The 24943-nt window shown below is 50.0% G+C and overlaps 1 protein-coding gene across 4 annotated transcripts in view; it reads right to left on the reverse strand.

Annotated features, from left to right (window-relative positions):
• Window positions 1-392: 392 nt before the first annotated feature.
• Window positions 393-24943, reverse strand: part of XPO5 (exportin 5) — a 37631-nt gene continuing 13080 nt past the window's right edge. For 2 of the 4 annotated variants that reach the window (XM_030557174.1, XM_030557172.1), the window contains exons 16-34: window positions 24469-24624; window positions 23676-23717; window positions 22950-23039; window positions 20704-20903; window positions 19765-19864; window positions 18574-18755; window positions 13683-13805; window positions 12837-12937; window positions 10867-10963; window positions 10223-10359; window positions 9238-9335; window positions 8274-8320; window positions 7520-7614; window positions 5237-5302; window positions 4518-4600; window positions 3539-3646; window positions 3190-3327; window positions 2827-2991; window positions 393-2186 (exon numbers count right to left, since the gene is read on the reverse strand). In XM_030557174.1, the coding sequence (XP_030413034.1) occupies window positions 2043-2186; window positions 2827-2991; window positions 3190-3327; window positions 3539-3646; window positions 4518-4600; window positions 5237-5302; window positions 7520-7614; window positions 8274-8320; window positions 9238-9335; window positions 10223-10359; window positions 10867-10963; window positions 12837-12937; window positions 13683-13805; window positions 18574-18755; window positions 19765-19864; window positions 20704-20903; window positions 22950-23039; window positions 23676-23717; window positions 24469-24624 (2172 nt within the window). In that variant the 3' untranslated portion in view covers window positions 393-2042. The remainder of the gene's footprint in view (window positions 2187-2826; window positions 2992-3189; window positions 3328-3538; window positions 3647-4517; window positions 4601-5236; window positions 5303-7519; window positions 7615-8273; window positions 8321-9237; window positions 9336-10222; window positions 10360-10866; window positions 10964-12836; window positions 12938-13682; window positions 13806-18573; window positions 18756-19764; window positions 19865-20703; window positions 20904-22949; window positions 23040-23675; window positions 23718-24468; window positions 24625-24943) is intronic. The other 2 variants (XM_030557173.1, XM_030557175.1) reach the window with 2 other exon arrangements.

The following is a 24943-nucleotide window of genomic DNA, read 5'->3' on the forward strand; positions in this document are numbered from 1 at the left end:
ATACATTCTTGTATGTCACTGGAGGCAGAGTTAGGCTGGAGTGGTTACATGAAAGAGAGGCAGTATTTTGTTTAGGTGCAACTTTAGTTTCTCTTTTCCTGGCTTTTTTAAATGCAGCAATTGGTCTTGAAAGGTCATGTATGCCTTCCCCTGAACTAGATACCTTAAACGCAGACTACAGTTCTTAAGCTTCTGAGCTGACCTTTACACAAATGTTGTATGGCTAATGATTCAAGTCAGCTCAGAGAGTCATTATCCTCAATGCTGAGAGTCAGACAATTTTGCCAGTGGAGTAAAAATGGGTGTTGGGAGGAGAAACACATAGTATGGAAGCCTCATCATCAACTGGACAAGAGACCACCACAGAATAAAGACAGACATGATACCTTGGGTATGAAACCAAAATACCTTTACTGACATTCAGAGATTTAACAACCAATCCAGAGACAGATTCGCATTTAATATTCCTACAAAAGAAGGCTCTAAAAACCATTAAAAAAAATCTTTGTTTCTAGCATGAAGTCACAATGTTAAAAATACCACAACACAATAAATACAACCAGCCTCTGCTGAGGCGAGGAGCCACTTTAGCTCAGGAGTAAGTAAAAAGATTATGAGGCAAAGAGTAGAAGGGACCGTGTACCAAGGGCAATAGGACGAGTAGGCTCAGGCCACAGGGATGGTCACACTGCGTTCCCAAGGCCTGCTCTTCTTTCCAGCCCCATTCTCCTAAGATTTCTGTTCTGCTCCCCGTCCAGGCCCCAGCCTAGTCAATACACTTCCCATTGGTTTCAGTTCTCTATTCTTTTGCAGCACCCTGGATGACAAACCAAAAAAGCTCATTTTGGATAAAGACCTTTTCCCACCATACAATTTGCATTACAGAGCCCAACTCCTGCCACAACACTTGATCCTCAACAGAGACTAAACCACTCTCACTGCCACCAGAACAGGGCACAGAAAGGTTCAAATCTCAGTCCATACTTCCTTATTCTGCTAAAATGGTAGATCAGGAATTTAACCCCCATCTTCCTCAACCCTGGCTACAAGAGGTCAAGATTTCAGGAAGAACGGTGATGCGGGACAATGCATATCCTTAAAGCAGAATGCAGGCCGACTGTCATCCCCATGAAAAAGACTGAGGGCTGACCCCCTTCAGGGTTTACATGCTCGTGGCAGACTGGTCCAGATTTTCCATACTCTGCACCTGTCATTTTCCAGTCTACAGGGAATGCTGCATGACACTCCTGCCTCAGTCCAGAGGGGCTTTTGATAGAAACTGGCATAAGGCTAAGCCAGCTTTCCATTTGGATCCTTGTGGAGTAAGTTCTACTGAGCACACATACGACAACGTCTGTCTCGTTCCAGAGAGGAAGAGTGTTTTAAAAATCAGACTGAGAATACTGACTCTGGGAGACTAGGGCACTGTAACGCTCCCAAGCATGCAGCCTCCAGCCTGGAAAGCAATCACAGCTGAGAAAACTACGGCTGCTTTCAAGTAGTCTGAGAGGGAAAGAGGTTCACCAGAAAACAAGCCCTCTGCTGTCGTCACACTGGAGATGATGCCAGATGGGGAGAGCCAGTGGTGGGCACAACAGGAGTGTGATGCATCCCAGGTGAAGCCTGGCTCCCTCCCTTCAGAGTGAGGCTTGGGAGTGCCATCTTCGCTGGGATATCGTTCTGCCTCTCCCATTAAACCTAACTCCTGAGGGACTAGCCCAGAAGCAGGTGGGGTTCAAGTGACCCAAGGCTGCAAAATGACAAGGCTCTACCTAGTGGAGTCTATGTGCATAGCTCTCATCTTCACACAAGCTGAAGCCTAAAGCTGCAAATCCGATGGGAAAAATCAGGGAAAGCTTGACAGGCTGGATCAAGTCCAAACTCAGGGTGCATCCCCGCACAGAAAAGGTATGGGGATGAGATTGGGGGTGCTCTGTTTAGGCAAATGCTCATGGAGGAGTGAGAAGAGGAATCTAATGTGGTTACTACAAGAGGAGACAGAAAATATGAAGCGGGGGTGGGGGAGGCTGACGTGACCCAGCTCAGGGCTCAAAGAGTGCAGCGAGGCCTTCTCCATCCTCGTTGTTCTCCAGCACGTCCGTCTCCAGCGACGGCTTCACTTTTTTGAAGAGAGATGGGAGGTTCCGGATGTGAACCTCTTTGCGGAACTGTTCTCCCAGAGGCTTCTGCAAGGGACAGAGGGACAGGCCTAGGTTAGTCACTGCACCTGCAGACTCACTCTGCCAAAGGACCCCCGAGTCACCTAAGTGTGTCTCAAGCATTCTCCGGTTCTAAGGGCAGCCATTACCCAGCTCAGGTGTCATGCTTTGCTCCAGCCTCCCAGTTCATGTCCCCGATCTTTTCTGTGTCCAGGAGAGCAGCCTGGCATCTGCAGTACAGGCCAATGCAGGTGACACTGCCACAATGGGGTCCTGACTGTGATCACATAATCAATAGGAGCCCAATGCTTCTCAACCCAATGGTACTGTCCTGGTTAATAATGCTCTGTACCCACCTGTGGGCCCTGCCCAGTGGTGCTTACACCTTCTCTGCAGGAACCCTGTACACAGAGTGCCAGCAGCCCTTCAGCTAGGAGAGCTCTCACAAGGTGCCCTGAGTGCTCAGTTCCATCTCACCAGGCCAAGGCTGAAGAGAGCCAGAGCAGTATGAAGGACGTGCTGCAGCCACATTCCAGCAGCACAAGAGAGCTGGACAGGGGAAAGGGGCTGAGCGGAGACACAGACTAGCTAGGGCTGTTTCTGCAGGATTCAGGAGCCCGGTCCACAGAGAGGAAACAGATTTCCTCTGGGCTCTGTGGTTGCCTACCCCAATGCAGCCTGCAATGAGGCGTTTGAAATTGTCCTTCCGGCGCTTATCTGCCACTTTCAGCAGAGTTGGGTTGAGAAGCTTGGAGTCAAACTGCTCCAACGATTCCTTCTGGATTTCTGGGATCTGTTCCATCACTGCCTTCAGCTCAGCATAGCGGGGGCGCTACAGGGAGAAGGGAAGAAGCCAATTAATAGAAGTTCTACCACAGAAGCCTCTACCTTCACCTGATGGCACGGAGGAAGGGGGCTGCTACCTCCTTCCCCCTCTTCCCCACTTAGGCTTGGGACTAGTTCATTCGTTACTATCTATCAAACTCGTCATCATATACATTGCCTCCTTTCCCCTCACAAAGCTCCTTACCAAAGCCTCATAGATCTGGAAAGCCAGGTGGACGAGAGCTGCCATGCAGCCATCATGCTGTCCGTGTGTCTGCAACCCTTTCAGCACGCCGGTGAAGAACCAGGTCACTGCGTCAGGGAGCAGATTCCCAGTGAGCACCTAGAGGCAAGACAACAGCAGCATGGAACTGAGATACTAACACAAGCCAGGCATGCTCTAGACAGTCTAGTCGGAGGAAACATCTAGCTCCCATCCAGACCAAAGTCGGAGTCTGTCCATGAAGGTTAGGGGGTCATAAGGGAAGGAGCCACCAGTACCCAAAGCCTCCATTTCTGTCTCCTCCACCAATGGTCCCCTGCAGGGAAAGTACCTGTTTGAGCAGTGGCCAGCAAAGCTGCGTGGTGGTTCTTTGGCAGGACAGGGTGTCCTTCCAGGAGAGGGATCTGTAGGCCGTGATCAGCAGTGCAGTGCAGACATCCTGGAAAGGGGAAGGCAGAGGAAAGAATGAGTCAGTGGAAGCACTTCCCAGCTTGGCTGAAGGGTTTGTTCCTGATTGGGGGGGGGGGGGGGGCGGCATTCACAGGAATCCAGGTGGGATAGCTTCCTAACAGAGGCACCCTACTTAATGCTCCAACAAAAGGCAAGAAGCATGCTGAGGTCCCTTACTATCCCTAAAGGCAGCACTGCATTCCACTCTGTGCATGAGTGAGGGTCAGCCTGCAGGTGTCACAGAGTGTGGGTCTGCTCCTATTTGCCAGTCTCTGCTGAAGCAAGGTTTCAGGCAGTTGCAAGTGGGCATGAACACACACCAGAACACTCCAAGAACTCAACACCAGCTGCTGCTTTGGAGTCGATGCAAAGAACTCGGGGGCATATCTGAGGAAGGAGTTTGAGCGTGGGGAGGCGAGTAAAGTGAATCGTGCCAGTGCCTCAGGGAGGAGAATTCCCAGCACCCCCACCTCTGCTCCAACCTGAACAAAAACTGACCATTTGGGCAGATGTTACAGAAAAATCAGCTGCTGCACGTAGTTCTTCTTGAAAGGCAGGGCCCAGGGAAGGGGGCAGGGCCGGGCCAGGCAGGCAACACTACAGGACAGAACTTACTCCTAGCATGGACCATACATCAACTCAGATTGAAATGCACTAGAAGCCTGTTATACGGAATCCTTATTCCCACTTCCCAGGATGATTGGTGAGGCCCTTAAAACAGACTTTCCCTTTGCTACAGGGGGATCTTGTTTCAGGGGATACACAGACTAGACAAGCTGCATTGGGAGCATGGACAGACTACAGTAAAGTACAAGGGGTATAGAAAGCGGGAGAGGCCGTCAGCATCTCCACTCTCTTACCTCCTGCTTCATCAAACATTTGCCCAGCTCAGTTAGCTCTGCACTGGAAGGTGGGGTCACGTCTGTGGACATCATCTCATCATCTACAAGCAGAGAAAAAGCAGCCATGTGAACACCATCTTCCCTTGGGAAGGGCTACACCAGCAACGCTCACTCTAGTTCTAGAGTTTGACGACACTCTGGAGTCAACACCTCAGCCCACCAGAGAAACACCTCCAAGCTGGCCTGTGTGGGTGAGAGTATTTCCCTAGCTACAGCTCACCCAGCTAGGATGGAGGCCATGCAGATAGCCTCTCTGACCAGACACCCCAGCTCACTTCATTAGGGTCAACTTCCACTGTTCCATTCATGCCAACAAGGCCTGGAGAACACCAGTTGGAGCAGGTGACTTGCTTCATATGCTGGGGTGGAAAAGGCATCTTGTATCCTAGAGGGAAGATCCAGCTGAGAGGGGACTGGGAGGAGGAAGCCTCAGCATCACAGGACAGAGAATCACAGACAGTTCCCCAGCGCTTGGGTTCCTGCAGAGTTACCTGCAAAGTCAGCATGGGAAGCTCTGACTGGGCTCCTGAGCCCTAGAGAGGAGCTCCACCAGGGCAGAACTGGATACCCTGATCAGACACTGCACAGAGCCTCAAATAAGAGCCAGCCTAAAGATGGGAAGGGTCTGTCTGTATGCACAGCAGTGGTGAGCAGATACAGCAGGGCAACTTACTCACCGTCTCCATCTGCAGCAGCAGAGCTGTTATGCTCAGCGGCGCCTTTCTTTGAAACACAGCAAACAGCTGCAAAGACAAGAACAGGAGAGCGGGGGAGACATCAGCACAGAGCCTACACGGATCGTCCTGCTCACTCTCCTGGGGCCCTGCTGCTTTGTTCTCCCCCAGCACTCCTCAAACTTTGTCCACTGCACAATGGCTGAGGAACGCCAAATGCAACATTAATGCTAGGAAGAGAGGCCAAAGACTGGGCTAAGGGGCAGAAAGTTCAAGTGTCTTGGTCACAGTATCTCCTTTCTCAAACCCGCTGCAGTACGAGACTGGAGAGGGGGACTGTGACACTGCACCCCACATTCTTCATAGTGATATTACTGTGATAGGATTATGACATAGTTATGATGTATTTTGTGCAAGAGAGGTCATGTGAGATGTCATTGGAAAGGTTATGATGTACTGAATATGGGTAGACTATTTGTATGCATGTATCATTTTTGTATCTTAAGTTATAAATATTGACTATGTCTCTGCATTTCAGATGTAGTTATACCTGGGGAACAACGACTAGACAATATGCTTTCATTCTAAATAATGGGTGGGGAATGGGCCATTAGGAAAACAATAGGCTTTAAGAGAAGCTTATCTCCCATCTGGGGAGCCTTTCTGAAAATGCTACAGCCTTCGAGTAATGGCTGCTCTGACTTTACAAGGACATGTGATCAGACCACAATGCTGGACTCCATCTTGGGATGTTAGTATTTTTCCACAGACTTGTCTGGGGACCAAGCTCTGAAACAAAGGTTTCCCGCCATATGCAAAAGCTATATAAGGCAGGGAGTGACATCATCTGGGGTTCTTCACTCCCCACACAAGATGATTCCTGGAAATACCTGAGGAACAAAGACTGAACTGGGGGAAGTGCTGGACCCAGACTAACGGGATTTTTAGCCTGTGAATGAAAAACCTGGGGATTCCAAGCTGTAAAGAAAGTGCAGCTTGCCCCTTAAGAATCTGCAGCCCGCTTGTATCATCGCTTAGGGTGAGAAATAGCTATTCATATCCAATTGGTTTTGCATATTAAGCTTAGTTTGCGTTTTTTGTTTATGTGCTAAGTAATCTGCTCTGAGCTGTTTGCTCTCACTTATAATCTAACTTATTTTTGCTTTATCTAAACAAATATGTGGGAATCATAACTCAAGGGCAAGTGGCTGTTGCACATTCCTCTCAACACTGAGGGAGGGGGGTGAATTTTATGAGCTTATGCTGTACAGTTCCCTGTGCAGCGCAAGACAGTATAATTTGGGGTTTATACTCCAGAGGGGGTGCGTGCCTGTAGAGCTGGGAGGCGCCCTAGCTGTAGCCTTCCCATGCAGAGGCTGGTCAAAGAGCCTGCATGTAACTGCAGCTGGGTGTGTCCCTAGCTGTATGTATGCTGGGCAAAGTGCAGGCTCAAGCCTGAAGGGCGCTGCAGCTGGTCACAGCAGTACAGTGTAAGAGGGAGCCCAGGCTGGTGGATCGTGAGGCTCAGTCGCACCCCAGTTCCAGGTGGGACCCTGGGGGGAACTGGTCACAGGGTACATGACTGTCTCAGAAATCCTGAGCAGTGAAGAGGGCACTGGAGCAAGTTTATTCACTGCTACGATCCTGGCTGGGGTGCAGCAACCAAAGGGGGTGAGGCTAATTAGGAAATGAATCACAAGGTCAGGCTCTCTCACATCATGTAATTCTTTGTGGAAATAAATTTCCTCAAACTCGGGGCTCAGATTTGGTGTGTGAAAGCCTGGGAGCTAACCAAAGGGGACTGTCAAGGAAAGAGAGAGATGTTCTCATCACAGAGGGAGAAGTGATGTGATCACCAGCAGTAAGAGGATGATCGGGCCAGGCCCGACTCTGCTCCTGGAGATGCCAATGCACTCAGGCAAATGCCCCTGCCCCGATCTGACACACAAGGAAACATATCACATGTACCCCATCAGACACCAATCAGCAATTCAGCAAGATTCAAAGAGGGGCTGGATTCCTACATGGATACAAAGAATATTCAGAATTCTAATAGTTAATGCGAATGGAAAAATTTACTGAAAGGAAGATAAACCTCCTGCTTCAGGGTATAAACTGATCTCAATTAGGGATTACATGAGACCTTCATGGGGGCAGTTTATCACACATCTGCCTTCTGTTGCTGGCCACTACACCATAGGTATGATGCAGTCTGGCAATTCCCATGTTCCTGCCCAAGGGCACGACTCTCCCTGTGACATCCTGCAACCAGCTTGTTTCACTTACTGATAAGATCCATGACTTCCCGGGTCAGCAACCTGACCAGCTGCTCCTCAAGCATCTCCTGGGACTCAGGGTTGTCATCTGCTGCGTCCTCCTCGCTGATGAGAAAAATAAGGAGGGGGAAGTTTAGGGGAGCACTGAGAGACCAAGGAGGCAGCATCTTAGTATACCTGCTTTACCTGCATACATGGAGCGAATGACTCAGCTGGCCAGGCTTCTGGCCTGAATCACAGCTCAGATTAACAGAAGAGTGGAGGGCAGAAACTTCTCCTACGACCAAAGACTAACCGAGACCTTCACTCCCCCAGTGAGTCCAAGAGAGAGACTGTGGAACTGAGCAGGAGCTCAGCTCCACTGGAGACTCAGCATCACAGAGAAGCATCAAGAGGCGTGATAACTCCCTTTTCAGGGTATCTTCCCTCACAGCTCCACAGGCTTGGAGGGAACAGTCACTCCACAGGCAGCTGCTCAACAGCTCATCCTCCCCACAGACTACAAGTCCAAGGAGCTGCAGACTACAGCCCAAGGCCCAGCAGCACCACCTCCATTTTGATTCCCTTTCTGTAGGGTCGAGGGGGTGGTCTCCTGTGCTCCCATCCCAATCAGGAAGGCTGGACATGACTCTCTGGAGCTCATAGATATTGCTATTGGAGGGTTACTCCCTTTCCCAGTGCTACCAGCTGGAAACAAAAGGCCAGATTAGGGTCCCATGCTGTGGTTCCCACCCCTTGCCTTCCCTTCCGTCCAGGTCCCTTACCAAAGCATGCTCCGCTGGCTGATGACCTGCCATTTCTGGGACAGTCTCTGCAAAAACACCGGACAGGATTTAATAACCTCAAGGAGCCATCCCAGGAACACTGTACAGAGTTCTGAACACCACTCATCAGACCACAGAGCCAACAGGGCAGGACCCTGGCCACCAGACATAGCTCTGTGAGGAACCTGGTCTGACTCAAAGGAACTTTAAATATCTCTCTCTCAAAGCCCCCACCACCAAAGAACAGAGCAGGAGCCCAGCAAAAACTCCTACTGCAGCAGTTCCCAGTCTTTTTCCTTGTATGAACCCATTTGCAGATGTATTGCTTCCTGCAACCCCAGGCAGCATGGAGGACGCCATTTTCAAATGGCATCCTCCGCACAGCAAGATCTTGCATGGAGCGCACATGTGAGGGCATGCTGTGCGGAGGATGCCATTTTTGCTCAGAGGACACCATTTTGTAGCACACTCGGGATTACCCAACCCCATCTGCTGATGGAGCAACCCCACTTGGGGCAAAACCCATTGTTTGGGAACCACAGGCCTAGTGATGGCAGGAACACTGGTGTAGCTGTGCTGGCTCTAGGAACTACAGAGCTATTCACCAGGACAGGGAGAAGAAGGGAGCGCAGACCCAGCATTGCCGAGGACCTAAGCCTACAGAGATTCAAATGACTGAAGACCTTGGGGGGGGGGGGGTCACATCCCCAAGCCTGGAAATTCACAGCCAGAAACTCTAACACACCAGCACAGCGGGTGCACCTGGGCAAGATGATGTCTGGATTCCAGACTCCACACACTGAAGTGGCCAAAGTCAAATTTCTAGGCTCTGCTCCCTGTGTAACTGGGCTTTGGAGCCCTGCTAAAGGTGAGGCTGGAGGGATGTCCTCACTCTGATATGGGAGCTCTGAGCCTTCACAGTCGCCAGCTGCACCAAGCGACACTGAAAAAAGCCGTTTCTTACCACGTGTAGATAGGTGAAGAGCGGGCCGAGCATGGGGCAGAGAAGGGTTTCGTAGTGCTCCGAGGGGCAGGAGAGAACCAAAGGCTTCACAAACACACCTGCACGGGCTGGTTAAGGAAGTTATGCAGCACACAAGTCTCATGCCAGGGTGGGCTGCAGTGCACCAATACAGCTGACAACCATACAGCATGGAGACTGCAGATCCCAGCAAGCAGTGCTCCATCACCTACATGGAAGAGCCCCATGCAGTCTGCTTCTTAGCTGAAACAGACTGACAACAATCAATGAATCATTCATACCAGAGACATAGCATCAGAGCAATGTTAGTGCTTGGGACAGTACCAGCATTTGAAGTCAGAGCAGGAACCACAAAGAGAGTGGTGCAGCAGGCTTCTGTAGCCCACCTTCCTAGCAGTCCTGACCTGGGTCTTGGAGGCCTCACTTTTAGTGTGTGAAGGCCGTTCAAGTGAGACTGCCCAGAAGGGGGATAATTAGTGCCATGTGGTGTGGTAGTTTTGCGATGCAGACAGCTGTGCCCTGGGAACTGAATCGAGTACTACAGCTCATTGCAGTCGTCAGTCGGAACCAGTCACCAGATTACCCGGTTTCCAACCTCCTGAGAAATCTAGCCCCCAAAGGCTGTTGTAGGTCGGACTTGTTGGCAGAGAGGCCCTCCCTCTTGCAGCTGCCCAGGGCAGTGCAACTTCTTTGCACGTGTAATCTGTGCTGACCTCACTCTCTGCAGTGCCTTTCCATGTGCACCTGCTCACACGCCACTAAACAGAGTGCGACAGTCCTAGCTACAATGTAAGGGGGGCAGAGGCGGGAGTTACGTAATTTGATCTACTTTCCCTACTCCCTCCACTGGCTCAGCCTTGAAGAGGAGGAGGAGTGACTGTGAAGCCAGAGCAGTGTTGGAAAGGGAGCCTTCTGCCACAGTCTATAGTGGTTCCTGGGCTGAATTCAGGTCACAGCCAAAGGATACGAAGCATGGGGCGCAGCCTGTAGTCGGGAATATTGTTGAGGTTAACGAAGGCTGAGTTGAGGAACTGGCTGGCGAGGCCGTCAACAGTGTAGAAGTCTTGCTGCATTGATGGGCCGGCATTACCCAGGATGTGGAAACTACAATGAAAAGCGAGGTATAAGTGAGCTAAACCACAACAGATGCAATGCCTCCCATGGTAGCACAGGCTGGAAGGGCTCCACTCTGGAGAGGTGTTCACCTTGTGGCTACGTAAAGCCCATAGGAAGTTTCACTATGGGATCCCTCTCTCAGGAATGTGCAGAGGGACCATCCCTGAAGTATCTAAGCACCAAGAATTTCTAAGTGCTGATATTACTAACCCTGAAATAGGACACAAGCAGCAAACTAGGTCAGGGTATTACAAGTGACAATGGAAGAGTTATCAGGACACCTACCAGCCTGTGTTGCTAATCTGGCAGCTGCACTCCAGGTATGTTAGGTGGGTTACAGGAGCTCTGTGTAATTCATCACTGCTCATGTCACTTGGGTATTAGAAAAACCATAGTGCACACACATGAAAAGCTGTGTCAGAATGCCATTCCCCCTCCCCAGGATGGTCCACTCCAGGTTACAGCTGATCAGTGACTGTCTGAGGGAAATCTTACCAATTGTCATAGAGGGTACAGAAGAAGCCCTGCATCCTTTCTAAGATGGTTTTGTAAACAGGAGAGTCATAAAGCTCCAGGAGAGGCTGAGGGAGGCCTGAGGGGAAAAGAAAATCAAATCCATCAACCACAGACCTCAAACCATCCTACAGCACCTTCACAGCAGCCCCAATTCAGCCAGGCCTGGCTGCTGGAAGAGCATCGTGCGAGTTGCTCAGCAGGATCATGTGGAACCAAGCAGTGAGGCTAGGAGCCAGCCAGCCCATTTTCAGCACCAATACCACACCCCCAACAGAACCCCCACATCTGGACAACTGCTGACCTGGACGTACCCACTATATGCATGTGGCAGCTCTCTAAGCTTAGGGACGTGCAGCAAAAGCGTGTGCAACTTCCAACAGCTCTGTTAGCCCCTCTTCACTGCTCCGGATAGGCTGACAGGGCCAGCCTTTCAAAGTAGGCCAGAAGAGAACCTGTCAGTTCTGCAAGCCCTCTTCCAACAGCCCCCGTGGGCTCCTGAAGAGTCACCTGCTGTCCTGGGGCTGGCCAGACTCATTAGGTGCAAGTTCTTAGCATCATGGTAGCCTCTAGAGTCCCAGCAGGACCCCAGTAACCTAAGTCCTGTAACACATCAGAAGAGAGAGTCCCTGCCTGAAAAGAGGAAGGCTTATCCCTGTTTTACAGATGGGGAGCAGAGGCACAGGAAGATGAAGTGACCTGATGAGGTCACAGTGAGTTTGTAAGAAAATCAGAAATTGAACCCTGATCTCCTAAGTTCCAGTCAGTGCCTTAACCCCAAAGATCATCTTTCCCTGGTTACACGGAACACTTCATTTATTCACATGCCTGATGCATCCCAAATCTATTGGATGAGGTTCTGAAAACCTACTTATAATTAGGGCCCTACCAAATTCATGCTCCATTTTGGTCAATTTCACGGTCACAGGATTTTAAAAACAGCAAATGTCATGATTTCAGCTATTTAAATCTGAAATTTTGCGGTACTGTAATTGTAGGGGTCCTGACCCAAAAAGGAGTTGTTAGGGTGGAAGGTGCAAGGGGGTTGCAAGGTTACTGTAGGGGGGTTGCATTACTGTTACCCTAACCTCTGCACTGCTGCTGGTGGCAGTGCTCCTTCGGAGCTGGGCAGCTGGAGAGCAGTGGCTGCTGGCTGGGAGCCTGGCTCTGAAGGCAGAGCCATCGCCAGCAGCAGTGCAGAAGTAAGGATGGTGTGGCATTGCCACCCTTATTTCTGCACTGCTGCCTGCAGAGCTGGGCCCTCAGTCAGCAGCCACCGCTCTCGGGCCACCCAGCTCTGAAGGCAGCAGTGCAGAAGTAAGGGGGCATGGTATGGTACTGCCACCCTATTTACTTCTGGCGAGGCACTGCCTTCAGAGCTGGGCACCCAGCCTACAGCTGCCGCTCTCCAGCCGCCCAGCGCTGAAGGCAGCGCAGAAGTAAGAGTGGCAATACCCTAAAATAACTTTGTGATCCCCTTGCAACTCCCTTCAGGGTCAGGATGCCCAATTTGAGAATTGCTGGTCTCCCCCAGGAAATCTGTATAGTATAGAGCAAAAGCACAGAAAAGGCCAGATTTCATGGTCCGTGATGCATTTTTCAGGGCTGTGAATTTGGTAGGGCCCTACTTATAATGACTAGAGACAAATGCCAGGGCCAGACTTCTCCTGAGGATGCCCAGATAGCAGGTTTCTGCTCCTAAGGCAGGCAGCGTTACTGTGGAACAATGATCCCGTTATGGGAGCACACATTCAGATGTGTATACACAGAAAAACTAATGCAGCTTACGGACAGACACACGAGCAGCTCAGTCCCTCTTTTGGGAACGAACCGCCAGGAAGCTGTGCTGTCCCCCCAGCCGAGAGAGGGAGATGGGGATTTGTGCTACCACTTCCTGCCAGTGAACTGGGTAGGAGGGTTGAGTCAGACAAAGAGGAGTTGGCTGTCTTTACCTAGGATGGCATTCTTCTCCACTTCCAGCATATCTAAAGCCTTTGCAAATGTTTCCCCCAGCTTAGCCACCATCTCTGGCATGTAGAGATTGTTGTGGGTCCTGAAAGAGAAGGGAGAGTACTTTATAATCATGCAAGTCAAGCCTCTTTGCTGCTTTGCAGTGGGATCCTCCACCTTCAGCCTGTCAACTGCTCCTCTGTGGATGAGGAAGGTGAGACCAAGCACTTGTGCATGGGATCCCCCTTCTCCACCTGGGAAAACATCAGGGAAGCTCATCCCCCAGTGACATGGAGAGACTCCATCTCCTGTCCTGGAGTTCCCAGCTGCCCCCTCACATTCCCGTTCACCCCACCCTTTTCCAGCGCTGGCAGCAAAGACTCCCAACAATTCTCCAGTCGACACTGGCAACAGCTCATTAGCTTGGCCAGCGCGGCTAGAGAATATATTTAAAAACCCCACAGACATGAATTCTGTTTCCAGCAAGATCTTCTGCACTCAAAGGCCCGGCAGAGGGAGAGGCTGTCCCAGCTCCGAAATACACACGCTGCACCTCAGGGATGGGTCACAGTCCCCAGAGTGGCAGGCGGCACTGGAGGAACTCTAGGGAGCACAACAGCCTGATATACATGTTACAAGTGGCAGTGTGGCAGAGACACATGCCCCCTGGACAATGCATCCGGCAGGTTTTGCATAACCAGGAGATAGCCACTCCCTGTCAGCTCTCTGTGATGGATTCCAATTCAGCCAAGGGTGGGTGGTTCTTTGCCATCCAGGCCAAAAAGGGTCCCTCACTAGCCAAAGTAGTGATTCTCAGAGCTTGTCTCAGCAGCGGGTGTCTCTCTCACCTACCTCTCTCCTTCGAGACCTCAGACCTCCACTCTGGGTGTCGACAGCTGCACACAGCATAAATCCTGCAGCCAAACGGCCCAACAGCTTCCTCCAAAACTGCAATGCCATTGTACCTGCTGCTAGAGGTGATCAAGGGCAACTCAGTATCTCCCCCTAGAGCAGCGTTTCCCAAAGTGGGGTGCGCGCTCCCCTGGAGGGCGTGAAGGAATAGCTGGGGGCAGGGAGCACAGACAAGCCTCAATTGTTCTCCAGAGTCTCAGCTTTCTTTTTTTTTTAAATAAGTCTCTAGCTGCTATAGTGATGAAGAAAACCTTCAAAGAGATGACCCAAGTACAAAAGATGCAGCAATCTCAGCCTGAGTTTGCAGAGAGCCTGAAACAAAAACAGCTCTGAGGTGTGAACTATCCCATTCAGTTCAATGAGTGCTAACACAGATGCCAGTGAGCATATTTTAGCTGTAACCGTTATTAACCATTTCACTGTTCAAGGCATACAAGAGAAGAGAGGGAATACATGAAGGTCTTCACAATCTACACTGACTGACCACTCATTTTGAGTAGGCTTTTTACACCACGCAGTGGGGCAGAAAGGAGGCCGTGACTGGTTTTATTTCCCTGAAAAGGGACGTTGGGCTTATCTACATGAACAGCTAGTCCATGACAAGCTGAGGTGTAAGTCTACCCCACAGTAACCCACTGCACACTAATTACCTGTGTGGACCCTCCTGGCATGAACTAGAAGTTCCCTGGTATGCTTTGAAATGGGAACAGACCAAACTGCCCCACTGAACTTTTACTGCTAAGCAGCAGAGGCCACATGGACATTTAGTGTGTGGCAGACTTCTGCGTGGGAGAGTTACACCAGTGCTTGCGGCAAATTATAGACTAGGGTTCAGCTTTCAAAAAAAATTGGGAAATGCTGCCTTACAGGCTCAGAGAGCCCTATGTGCCCCTGTCGGAAACTTACACAGAACCACTTACGCAGTGCCACAACCAGCCAAAGGAGCTTCATTATCTTTAAACAGTCACCTTGTGTGTGTCTCCAGCCTGTTTCATGCTAATAACAGCTGGAGCAAGGGACGTGATTGGATGCTGACTAAGCCATGTTGCAGCATTCCAAACTCAGGATTATGGAGCTGGCGGTTAGTCCTGCAGCAGGGTGGGTTTGGAACATTATGCTCTGAACAAAGAGGTTGTCTGGACAGTCCTGTGAGGATCAGAATATCACATCTTGCAGTTCTCTGTCTTGGGTCCTATCTTAGAACATTTTCTTAAATTGGTAGTAGAGTTGCATGAGCCATAGAGTTTAGTGTCAGAAGGGATCACAAAATCATCTAGTCTGACCTCCGCTATATCACAGGCAGAGGCACGAGCAGATGCTCAGTCAAACAAAGGTCAATGTCCCCTGGCTCATCGCTCAGCAAAGCTACAGCAGTAACTGAGGTTACATGAAGGGCTGATCTGCTGCTCCTCATGAAAGCACAGCCACCATGCATGGTGGAATTCAGCCACTGCGTATAGCACGATCAACATTCTCAGCCCTACTTGTGACCAATGAGCAGAATCGAGAGGGCAAAGAGACCTTTGGGGAATTCAGCACCGAACAGAAAATGACATTCCCAACAGATATATTTATAATACAGGAAAGACCCAGGGAAAGGATATGGCAGGGCGTGGGAGCTGAGTTTTCAGAGAAACAATTATAGCTCTGCTCAACGGGCAGGCAGTGTCTCTGCTGAGACTAAATCTTCTGGGCTAGAGGATGGGCCTTTCAGAGCCTCCCAGAAGTCCATACTGGAAAAAGGGGAGTTCTCCAGAGCATATTATATATATCTGTAAACCTGATCCACCATGGACACTGATGCTGTGTAAAAGCAGTATCTTGTCAGGATGGATTCAGAAAGAGACCTGTAGCTGTGCAGGGCACAAGATAAGCCTGTTTCCAATGCAACAGGAACAGATCCAAGGTATAGAAGATGCTGGGTGAGTCAGTCTGTACAGCTGCTGACTCCAGGAAACTCCCCTTTCTCCAGAGGCCAGGGGGCACCATTATTCAGGCTCAAACCCAGGCAGGAAATAAAGATAACCAGAAGCCAAAAGCAACTGGATAAACTGAAATACCAGAGGACAAGGGAAATGACTGGCAGACAAGCTGCAAGCAACAAGGAATTAATGGAGCAATTTCAAGCCCATTCAACAAATATTCACACAACCACCAAAACAGCGAAAGGCAAGTTAGGTCAGGCACAAAAGAACTTGGCCAGCTGAGGTTACATTGCACTATCTATGCCCCTTGACATGCACTCGGACTGCCTCAGAGGAGTTACCTATTTACCGTATCAGTTCACTGGCCATCTCCGTAAAGGCATGGCCAAGACTGAGGTGCTATTCCACATACTACTTACCTTGGCGCAGACCTTGTGATTATTGTGCATTTTCACAGCCTCTACCACCATACGCGGCACAAAGGACGAGGCAAGACACCCAGAGAGGAGTTAACACAACCATTTACACTGGAGAACAGTTCCGTTTGGAAGGGGCTTCTTTACTTACAGTTCAACTCAGCTGCTCAGGAGAATTTGTGTGGCTGCCTCCTACTGATCCAGTTGCTCTCAAGTCAGCCAATGCATCCTGCAAGAGTTCCCAGCCCCCATCATAAACCCCTTCTCCTCAGTGGTACATTAACCATGCAGGAGCTGGCTGATTCTCCCAGATAGCACTGTGCCAATAGGCCAACTATGAGCAATGAACAATCCCAACAATAAGGCAGCTATTGTCCTGATCCTGCAATCACCGCTCCAGGCAGCCATGCTTTGCCCCTGCACTGTACTTCCCCACACAAGTCTTCTCCAGACCTCACAGTCCCTCATGCCGTCCACATTAACAGGTCCCCTAGGAGATGAGTGCAGGGGAAATACACACTGGGAGAGCAGAAACAACTCCAGAAAGAAGCACAACACAAGCTCTACCCTTTCCTGGCAGCTCCAATGCTGCTTACATATAATTTTGCAAATCTAGAGCAACCACAGAGAAAACCCTGCAGGCTGAGGCAGCCATACCAAGTTGGACCTCGCCTCCCGTGGTCAGCAAAGTAAGGTGCAAGGCAGGAGGCTGGTCACTTTCAATATCTCAACCATTCAATTCTTCCAGGTGCAGCACCAGCCCCGAGAACTCCATTGGGAAAAGGGAGGAGGTCTTTGGGGATCAAATGCAAGCCACTGCAACACATTACCATCTACTTCTCGGACATGCCTAAAACCGGTGGTCCCATCAGTATGTGGCAGAAAAGTCTTAATGGTAACACTGGTGCATCACCCCAGGAAACAGCATAGGAGCCACTTCCACAGTGCTGGAGAAGGAGCGTTAGCAACAGAGCATAGTCGGTGCAAGTACTGGAGCTTCTGCTTCTTTAGAACCAGTACAATGGGAGTTTGCTGACATACAAGGGTGGAATTTAGTTTCCTAGGCTTGTCACACAGGTATCTTAAAGCCTTTGCTAAGCATTAGCCTGGTACTGGCAGTGCAATGACTGTAAAGGCAAACAGCTCACTCAGCCTCGCCACCACCCTGCTCAAGGAGAGGGAATGCTCACTTGGACACCGGCATGCTGGATTTCAGAGACGTGATGCCATATAAACATACACTGACAAAGTGCTCAGCACCCAGGAAACTCTGCATGAGACTGTCTCTGCCCAGAGAGCTCACGACCTGCACAAAGAACTGATCCATGGGATCTTTCACCTTCACGAGTTAGGGGCAAATCTCGTCCCTGCTGCATCAATAGAAACTGGATAACTCAAACACTGACAATGGGCTAAAGTGCCCAGCCCACACCTTGTAAAGAGGAATTTGCTTGAATGGGCCAAGACTGTATGCACCTACCCCACCCTGCTCTTCACAATAGCAACAGCACTGTCCTGATTTGGGCAGTGACTCATTTTTTAAGAACCTGGCTAGTCAATGCCCTACATGGGCCTCCCTCCACTAGAGCTGAGTGCTGAAGAGCTAGGTGGTGATTAAACACAGTTCCCACCTGCCAACCGCCACCCAATTCCAGAAGAGGGGAACTGCCTCATACACTACACAAACCACTGGCCAGCGCGAGGCTGAGAGCCAGCCCCAGGCCCAGCAATGCCTCCCTGTCAGCAGTCACCGAGAATCCACCAAGGGGTAGCTCAGAGAGCAGTTACTCTCCTAACACTGCATTACCGGGTGAGGGAATGGCACAATTCAGAACTCCTCCTCCCACCCCAACCTGAACCACCTTCGTCTCACCTCCACCCTGGCCAAGCTGCAGACACACGATGCAGACTCCCAGCGGGTACACCGAGAGGCGGCACTGCAGGGCACAGAAAGAGCCTTAGCGTGAGCCCCCATTTGTTTCAATGGCAGATCATGCTTCAGGCAGCCAGAATTCACACTCAGCGATCAAAGAAGCTCAACTTAGTACTGAAGAGAGACCAAAGCAAACTCCCACTGGATGCCAGGAGAGCAGGCCCTGCTCTGGTGGTGACTGGAGAGGTGGCCTGGTGGGGGCTGAAGGCAGAGCAGAGATGTTAGTTGAGAAATACTTGGTTAGTCAGGGAGGCAGCTTTAGGTTGGACACATTTCCAGGTGGAAGTGGAGGTGGGGGAGGCAACCCCAGCCTGAGCTCCCATTGGCTTCAATGGAATCTCACGGGCCAGGGCTGTGAGTGTGGAGAAGGATCACTTTCCCCAGTCCCATTCCCCACTGAGAACAGTCGGGAACAGCACTGGTGCAGGTGCCCAAGCCTGTGCTCCCATTGGCTTCAATGGGAGAACACACTCAGAGCACACAACATACATTGCAGGTTCACTTCAACAGACTGTTTAGTCAGCATAATTGGTGTCACGTCAACTCGACCCACCTTATGAGAGCGAGCAAGTTGTCGAGAAGTTTCAGGACCTGCTCAGTGCAGGGGTTACGGTAGATCGGATTGCCGCTTGGCATGCACCCGATCACAAATCCTCCGGCCTTAGCCTCTTCCAGGGTAGTGGGCCAACGAGCCCGTTTCACAACTCCCAGAATGGTGTACACGCAAAAGCTTATCTACAGCAAAACAAAAGACATGGAGAGAACTCTTCTTAGCCAGGGCGCAAGGAAAAGCAACAGAAGGCCAGAGAGAACCCTCTCCCCCTGGCCCTTCTCCTGGGGCGGCACTCCACTTGCCCTGCCTCGGGGGAACGTGCCCATGAAAAGATCCCCCACACTATCCTGTTACCTTCCAGGGTTTGCAATAACCCCTTGACATGCAGGAATAGCACAGGAGCTTATTACTGGACACAGTGTCAATGCAGAAGGTCTCGCTGAGTCCAAATGACTACGTGGGACACCCTCTAAAAGGAAACATTTAAGTCATCACTGTCTCATCTCCCTGCACATATCACAGACCGACCAGAAACTCCACGTTCCTGAAACTGCCTAAAGCTGCATTAGCGTCTGTCACAAGCAGAGTCCTACCATCGGCATTTCCACATCTGCCACAACCCTGAAGACAGCAACTACCAGTTTGCAGTAAGGACATCCTGCAGCTAGCAGCTCACACACCACCGGTTCCCGGCGAGAATTTGAGTACACTCCATGCTACACAGCCTCAGGCTCATGCTTTCCAGAATGCTTCACTTGGGAATTGCAGGTCACTATGCCACATTACCCAAAACATCCAGCCTTAACCCAACTGCATCCACAAAACAGACTGCTCCAAAAAGAGCCTGAGCTATGCCAGGTACAAAGGCTTATGAACTACCGCGTGAGGAATACAGCAAGACTCCTGCCTTCCAGGGTTACAGGATTCTATATACCACACAGGGATGGGGGAATGGGAGACATGATCCTGCTTCTCTTACGTGACCCACGTCCACTGAGCTAGAGTCAGAAGCCATCCGCCATTCTGCAGTGTGAACGATGTAGTGATTTGGGTCCAACAAAAGGCGTATGTTTAGGACAGGTCTTGCACAAGGCCCTATTCAAGAGGCAGAATAGGTGAGCACGTGTAGAAGCCAGAGGAATTACTTGCCACTCTCCAAAGACCGAGCCTCCCCAGGTAATGGATACTCACTCTGGAGCGGTTCAGGCCACTGGGATCTTCCAAGACAGGATCAGCAATTTTGTTGTCAGCACCCACGTAGGAGATGAATGCTTCAGGATCTGACAGGACTCTGAGGGGCAGAAACAAGCAAGCCTGGGATTATCAAAAGCACTGAGGACCTTTAAGCAGAGTCTGGCATCTGCGATAAATGATGTCCCAGCACAGATAGTGAAAAGTCCTATTCACCAGTCAGTCAGTCAATTCATCTTAAAGGTGAACTCAAGGTGACTGCCCTGAACAACTGTGTTTAGCTTCCCCCTTTCCCCTCACTGTACACAAGGACTCATCAATGCCAAGTGACCTGAGATCAGGCCAGGCTGGTGGGACAGGCTAAGCTATAGTTTACTTCTCCGCATCAAGCTCTGCTGACTTGGCCCAGAATTGCAGAAGCAAGCCAACAAACCCCTCTCCGAACATCCCCTTGCACAGTCCACCTGCAGCCCAGCACCTTTTTCAATTCAGTTCAGAAATATTCCAGAGAAGCCCTTTTGCACCTTTCAAAGCTCAGTAATTCTGCTTCTAGCTGCTGCCTGGCAGCTTTCCCAGGTGTTGGCAGAGGCTAGCAGCTCTGCACACATGGCTTCTCCTGGAGGTTAGTGAAGGGGGTATTTCGACTCCCCTTTTTGCCAGAGGTCTGGAGAGTGCTGTGGCCCCATACCCCTTCCCAGCATGTGCTGTTTAGATATACACCACGCCAAGCAGCTTTTCCATTTTCTGGGTTATTAGCAGGGACTCAAAACACGGACAAATTTCTTAAGAGTGCAGAGGGCTTGTGGACAGCCAACACAGGAGGCACAAAGCGATGCTCCTCTGGTGCACACATTCTGTAGAGGGAGGCACATGCTAGCCCCCGGAATCTCTGCACCATCTTCAGCTCTAGCTCAGGAATGGTTAATGTGGACCCTGTACCTCTGCATCTCTTCAGAGAGCCACAGGTTGGCAACAGGAGACATGAGCTCCTCCAGGAAAACCTTCTGCCGCTGGTAGTCCTTGAACTGGTTGCTGATGAGGACCAGGGCCTCCATGAGAGCACACTTCTCCATCTGTGTCAGGAGCAGCTCATTGGACAGCAGCTGCTTCACGTGGTTATACAGCATCTCAAAGTTAGGCTAGAACAAAAACCCAAGCAGAACACTGTCACTCACCCACCTGACTGGGACTGCTGCACTCACTTTTGTGGGGTAGAGACAGACTAGTATGTATTGTATTCCCCCACACAAGATGCAGGAACCAGCTGGATGAGTGGGGCCTGTTCTGATCTTCCCTGTCCCTCTCAAGGACTCATCTCCCTTGCCCTGATCTTCCCAGCCTCTTCCTTAAGCCTGGCAGAGACTTGTTTCTACCCTGTTCCTCTATCTCCCTTCCTTCCCCTAGGTACTCCAATGATCTCCATTGTTCAGGGCAAATCATGTTTGAGATCAGGGTAGACATTGCTGCCTCGGCCAGCTGCACCATCACAGCGTGGTCTAAACCGCAAATTGCTCTAGTCCTTCATGGATGGCAAGGAAGTGAGCTGGTCTCTAGGCACTCAAGTATCAGAGTTCAGGACTTTACATCTCTCTGCTCCCACCCTTGAGAGTCTAACCAAGAAAACTTGATTGTCCAAGCTAATGGTCTATCCTCACTGCAGTGGTTCAGTTTTCGCTTGCCTACTCTACTCATATGTCAAGCGTCAAGGAACAAGCATCGAAGCTTGTACAAGCATCAAGGAGCATTCTCTACCTTTGAGATGGATGATGACAAACCCACTCCTTCTTGGCGGCTGTACTGAAAAACAATCTGGAATCCTAAAGGACCCCAATTAGCACCTTCAAAGCAGCAGCTTGTGTTTTGCCACAACATGGAGACTAATCTGTAGCCACAAAGTGAGTGACAGCTGCTACGCTTCCAGCAACCCAAGGGATCCTCAAGAGGAGCAGAATGCCATCCATTATCCTTCGGGCCTCAACAGTTCCTTTCCTTAAACAGGTTGACAACACAATGCCCCTCTAACTACAACTCCCCTGCTCCCTTAGCAACCAAATACCAGTGCTGCTGGAGTGAAGAGCCCAAACAGAGTTTGTGGGCTTGCTAGTTTAGCAAAGCTAATAGAAGAGACTGACCTGGTAGGATCAAGCAGAAAGAGCAACCAGTATTTATAGTCTCTTCTACTCCCCCTGGACTAATCCAGAAAGCCAATATCCTCCCAGCTCCTTGACATCCCTTCTCCTGACCCACTTCTGATGCAAAATCTAAGAGATCAGCCAGGGCTAATGGCTTCAACTAAGGGGACAAATGATACACCTCTCCGCCGATATAATGCAACCTGATATAACACGAATTTGGATGGGACACGGTAAAGCAGGGCTCCGAGGGGGTGGGGAGGAGAGGGGGAACCAGGGGGGCTGCGCACTCTAGTGGATCAAAGCAAGTTCAATATAATGCGGTTTCACCTATAACGCGGTTAGATTTTTTGGCTCCTGAGGACAGCGTTATATTGGGGTAGAGGTGTATTACAATAAATAAAATATAACAAACGTGCCTATAAAATGGTTATAGGACTTGAATACTCCCTTCCCCCACTTCAGATATGTCGATCAGCATCTTGGATTGTAAATTGAGGGGCAGGGTCTGTGCCTTGCTATATATCTGTACTGGGCCCAGCACAACAGGCTCCAGGTCCTGATCAGGGCCTCTAGGTCAGGAGTTCTCGAACTGGGGGTCGGCACCCCTCAAGGGGTCACAAGGTTATTACATGGGGGGTTGTGAGCTGTCAGCCTCCACTCCAAGCCCTACTTTGCCTCCAGTATTTATAAGGGTGTTAAATATATCAAAAAGTGTTCTTAATTTATAAGGGGGGGTCTGCACTCAGAGGCTTGCTACGTAAAAGGGGTCACCAGTAAAAAAAAGTTTGAGAGCCTCTACTCCAGGTGCTACTGTAATATATTGAACAACAAAAAAAGCTCAGTATCACTCAAGTGTTGTGAAAGAGAATAAGCTGCTTGGCTTTCTGAGCAGTAGAAATATCTCTGGTCTACAGTCACATCCGACTAAAAACAGGGAGAGTCTCCCTGGAAACAAAAGGGGTTGACACAGAGGAACTGAAGGTCCCCAATCCCCAGAAATGCAGCTGAAGATGGGGCAGTGCACCCTGGAACAGAGTTGCATGTACATACCAGGACAAGCTGAGGGTAGTCCCGACACATCTTTATGATCGAGGAGCATGCATGTCTTCTCACATTCTTCACTGCCCGAGTTCTTGGGGCCTGGACCAATGATAAAATTCAGGGTCAAGCTACAAAACCCCGATAGACCCAAGGCCTCCCAATTAGCCAAATCCATTAATGTAATTTTCTGAGCTGTGGAGACCAGGGGAAACTGCCACTTCAACTCGTGTATTCCAAGAGTCCAGTTAATGGCCAATTCCCAGAGGAGTCACTGCAAGCCTAAGCCTCTGGGCTCCAATTCAACTCCTGGGATGAGAATGCAAGTGATTTTTATCTGCTGCGTTACGGTTCCCAGCATGCACCCGGGGTAGCAGCCATACCAACACCAACCACAGCCACACACATGCCAACCACTGAAGGATATGCATGGTGGCTAGTGCATGAAATTCACTCCCAAGTAGAGGTCTGCTGCACAGATACCCAAATGGCTAAATCCTGGACTGTTTCATGGGGGTGAATTTCACCCTAAATGCCCCCCAAGCTTCCATCAGCCAAGGCTTATTGGCTCAAACTGCGAAGAAGGGATTTAAGTGTCTAAGTATCCCCTTCTCAAGGACAGATCTGATTGAGAAGTTAGTTGCTGTGCAACTTGTCTCAGGCATCAATATGCTCTTCAAAGAGGGCACATCTGATGCAAGTACTATAGCATATTGTGGCCAAGGAGTATGCACTTACCTTACTCTCTTCTATAACTTCAAAAGTGACGGCAGTGAATAGCTGAGGGACAAGGGAAAAGTCAGTCAATCGTCAATATCTGGCATTCATTCTGGAACACTAGGCACAGGATATTGGCGTGACTTCACCAAGCCAGTGGAAACACCTTTATTCAGGAAGGGTATGAGTTCGCAATGCACTGAAGCCATGATATAAGATAAGATTTTTATTGAGACAGAGTGTGTCATTTAGTGGTTGAAGTCCAGTACTGGGAATAGAGAAATCCAAGTTAGCTGACTCCTCCACTGATTCCCTGTCTTTGGGCAAGTTACTTCACTTCAGTGCCTCAGTTTTAATCCCATTTCAACCAGGACGGATCATTCCTCTCCTAGGGGTGTCATGAGGATTAGTTAAAATCCATGTGGGCCATGTGATGCCAATACTCCACTCAGAGGCTATCTGGTCAAAGGGTAGTCTACAACAGTGGCTCTCAACCTTTCCAGACTACTGTACACCCTTCAGGAGTCTGATTGGTCTTGCGTAGCCCAAATTTCACCTCATTTAAAAACTACCTGCTTACAAAACATAAAATTACAAAAGTGTCACAGCACGCTATCATTGAAAAATTGCTTACTTTCTCATTTTGTCTGTACGAAATTGTAGTTCCTACTGACTTTGCTAGTGCTTTTTATGTAGCCTGTTGTAAAACTAGGCAAATATGTAAGTGAGTTGATGTACCTCCTGGAAGACCTCTCTGTACTCCCAGGGGTATGTATACCCTTGGATGACAGCCACTGGTCTACAGGACACCTACCTTGGAGAGGACTTGGGGTAGATACTCTGGCCTATAGGTGACAAATGGGAAGAGTGCAGAGACATTGGTGAGCACACAAGACAAGATGAGAGGATCCTTTGTTTCAAAGTTCAGGACAAGCTGCAGCAGCTCTATGCCATCATTCACTGGGATCTCCTGCAAGAACAAAAGGGGAGGGGGGTAAAGGAAAGAAACCAACAGTCAGAGATGCAACATGTAGCCACACTCCAGTGTCTCCTCCTAGGGCCTGGCCAGGGAGCTGCTGTGTTGAACAGCACCCTTGGGTGAAGTCATCCCAAAGTGGGTTAAAAGCGGCAAAGCTCATTTTAACCTATACGCACGTTATGTGCAATTGCTGCTGCAAGAAAGAGGGAATGGACGACATCACCGTCTCTACCGATGTCTGGAAACAACCGAAGGTTCCAACTCTTACTGCCATCTACTGTGTCCACTTCCTCCCACCTCTTCCCTAGCT

The sequence above is a fragment of the Gopherus evgoodei genome, chromosome 3 (genome assembly GCF_007399415.2).
Source record: "Gopherus evgoodei ecotype Sinaloan lineage chromosome 3, rGopEvg1_v1.p, whole genome shotgun sequence".
NCBI classification, from domain to species: Eukaryota; Metazoa; Chordata; order Testudines; family Testudinidae; genus Gopherus; species Gopherus evgoodei.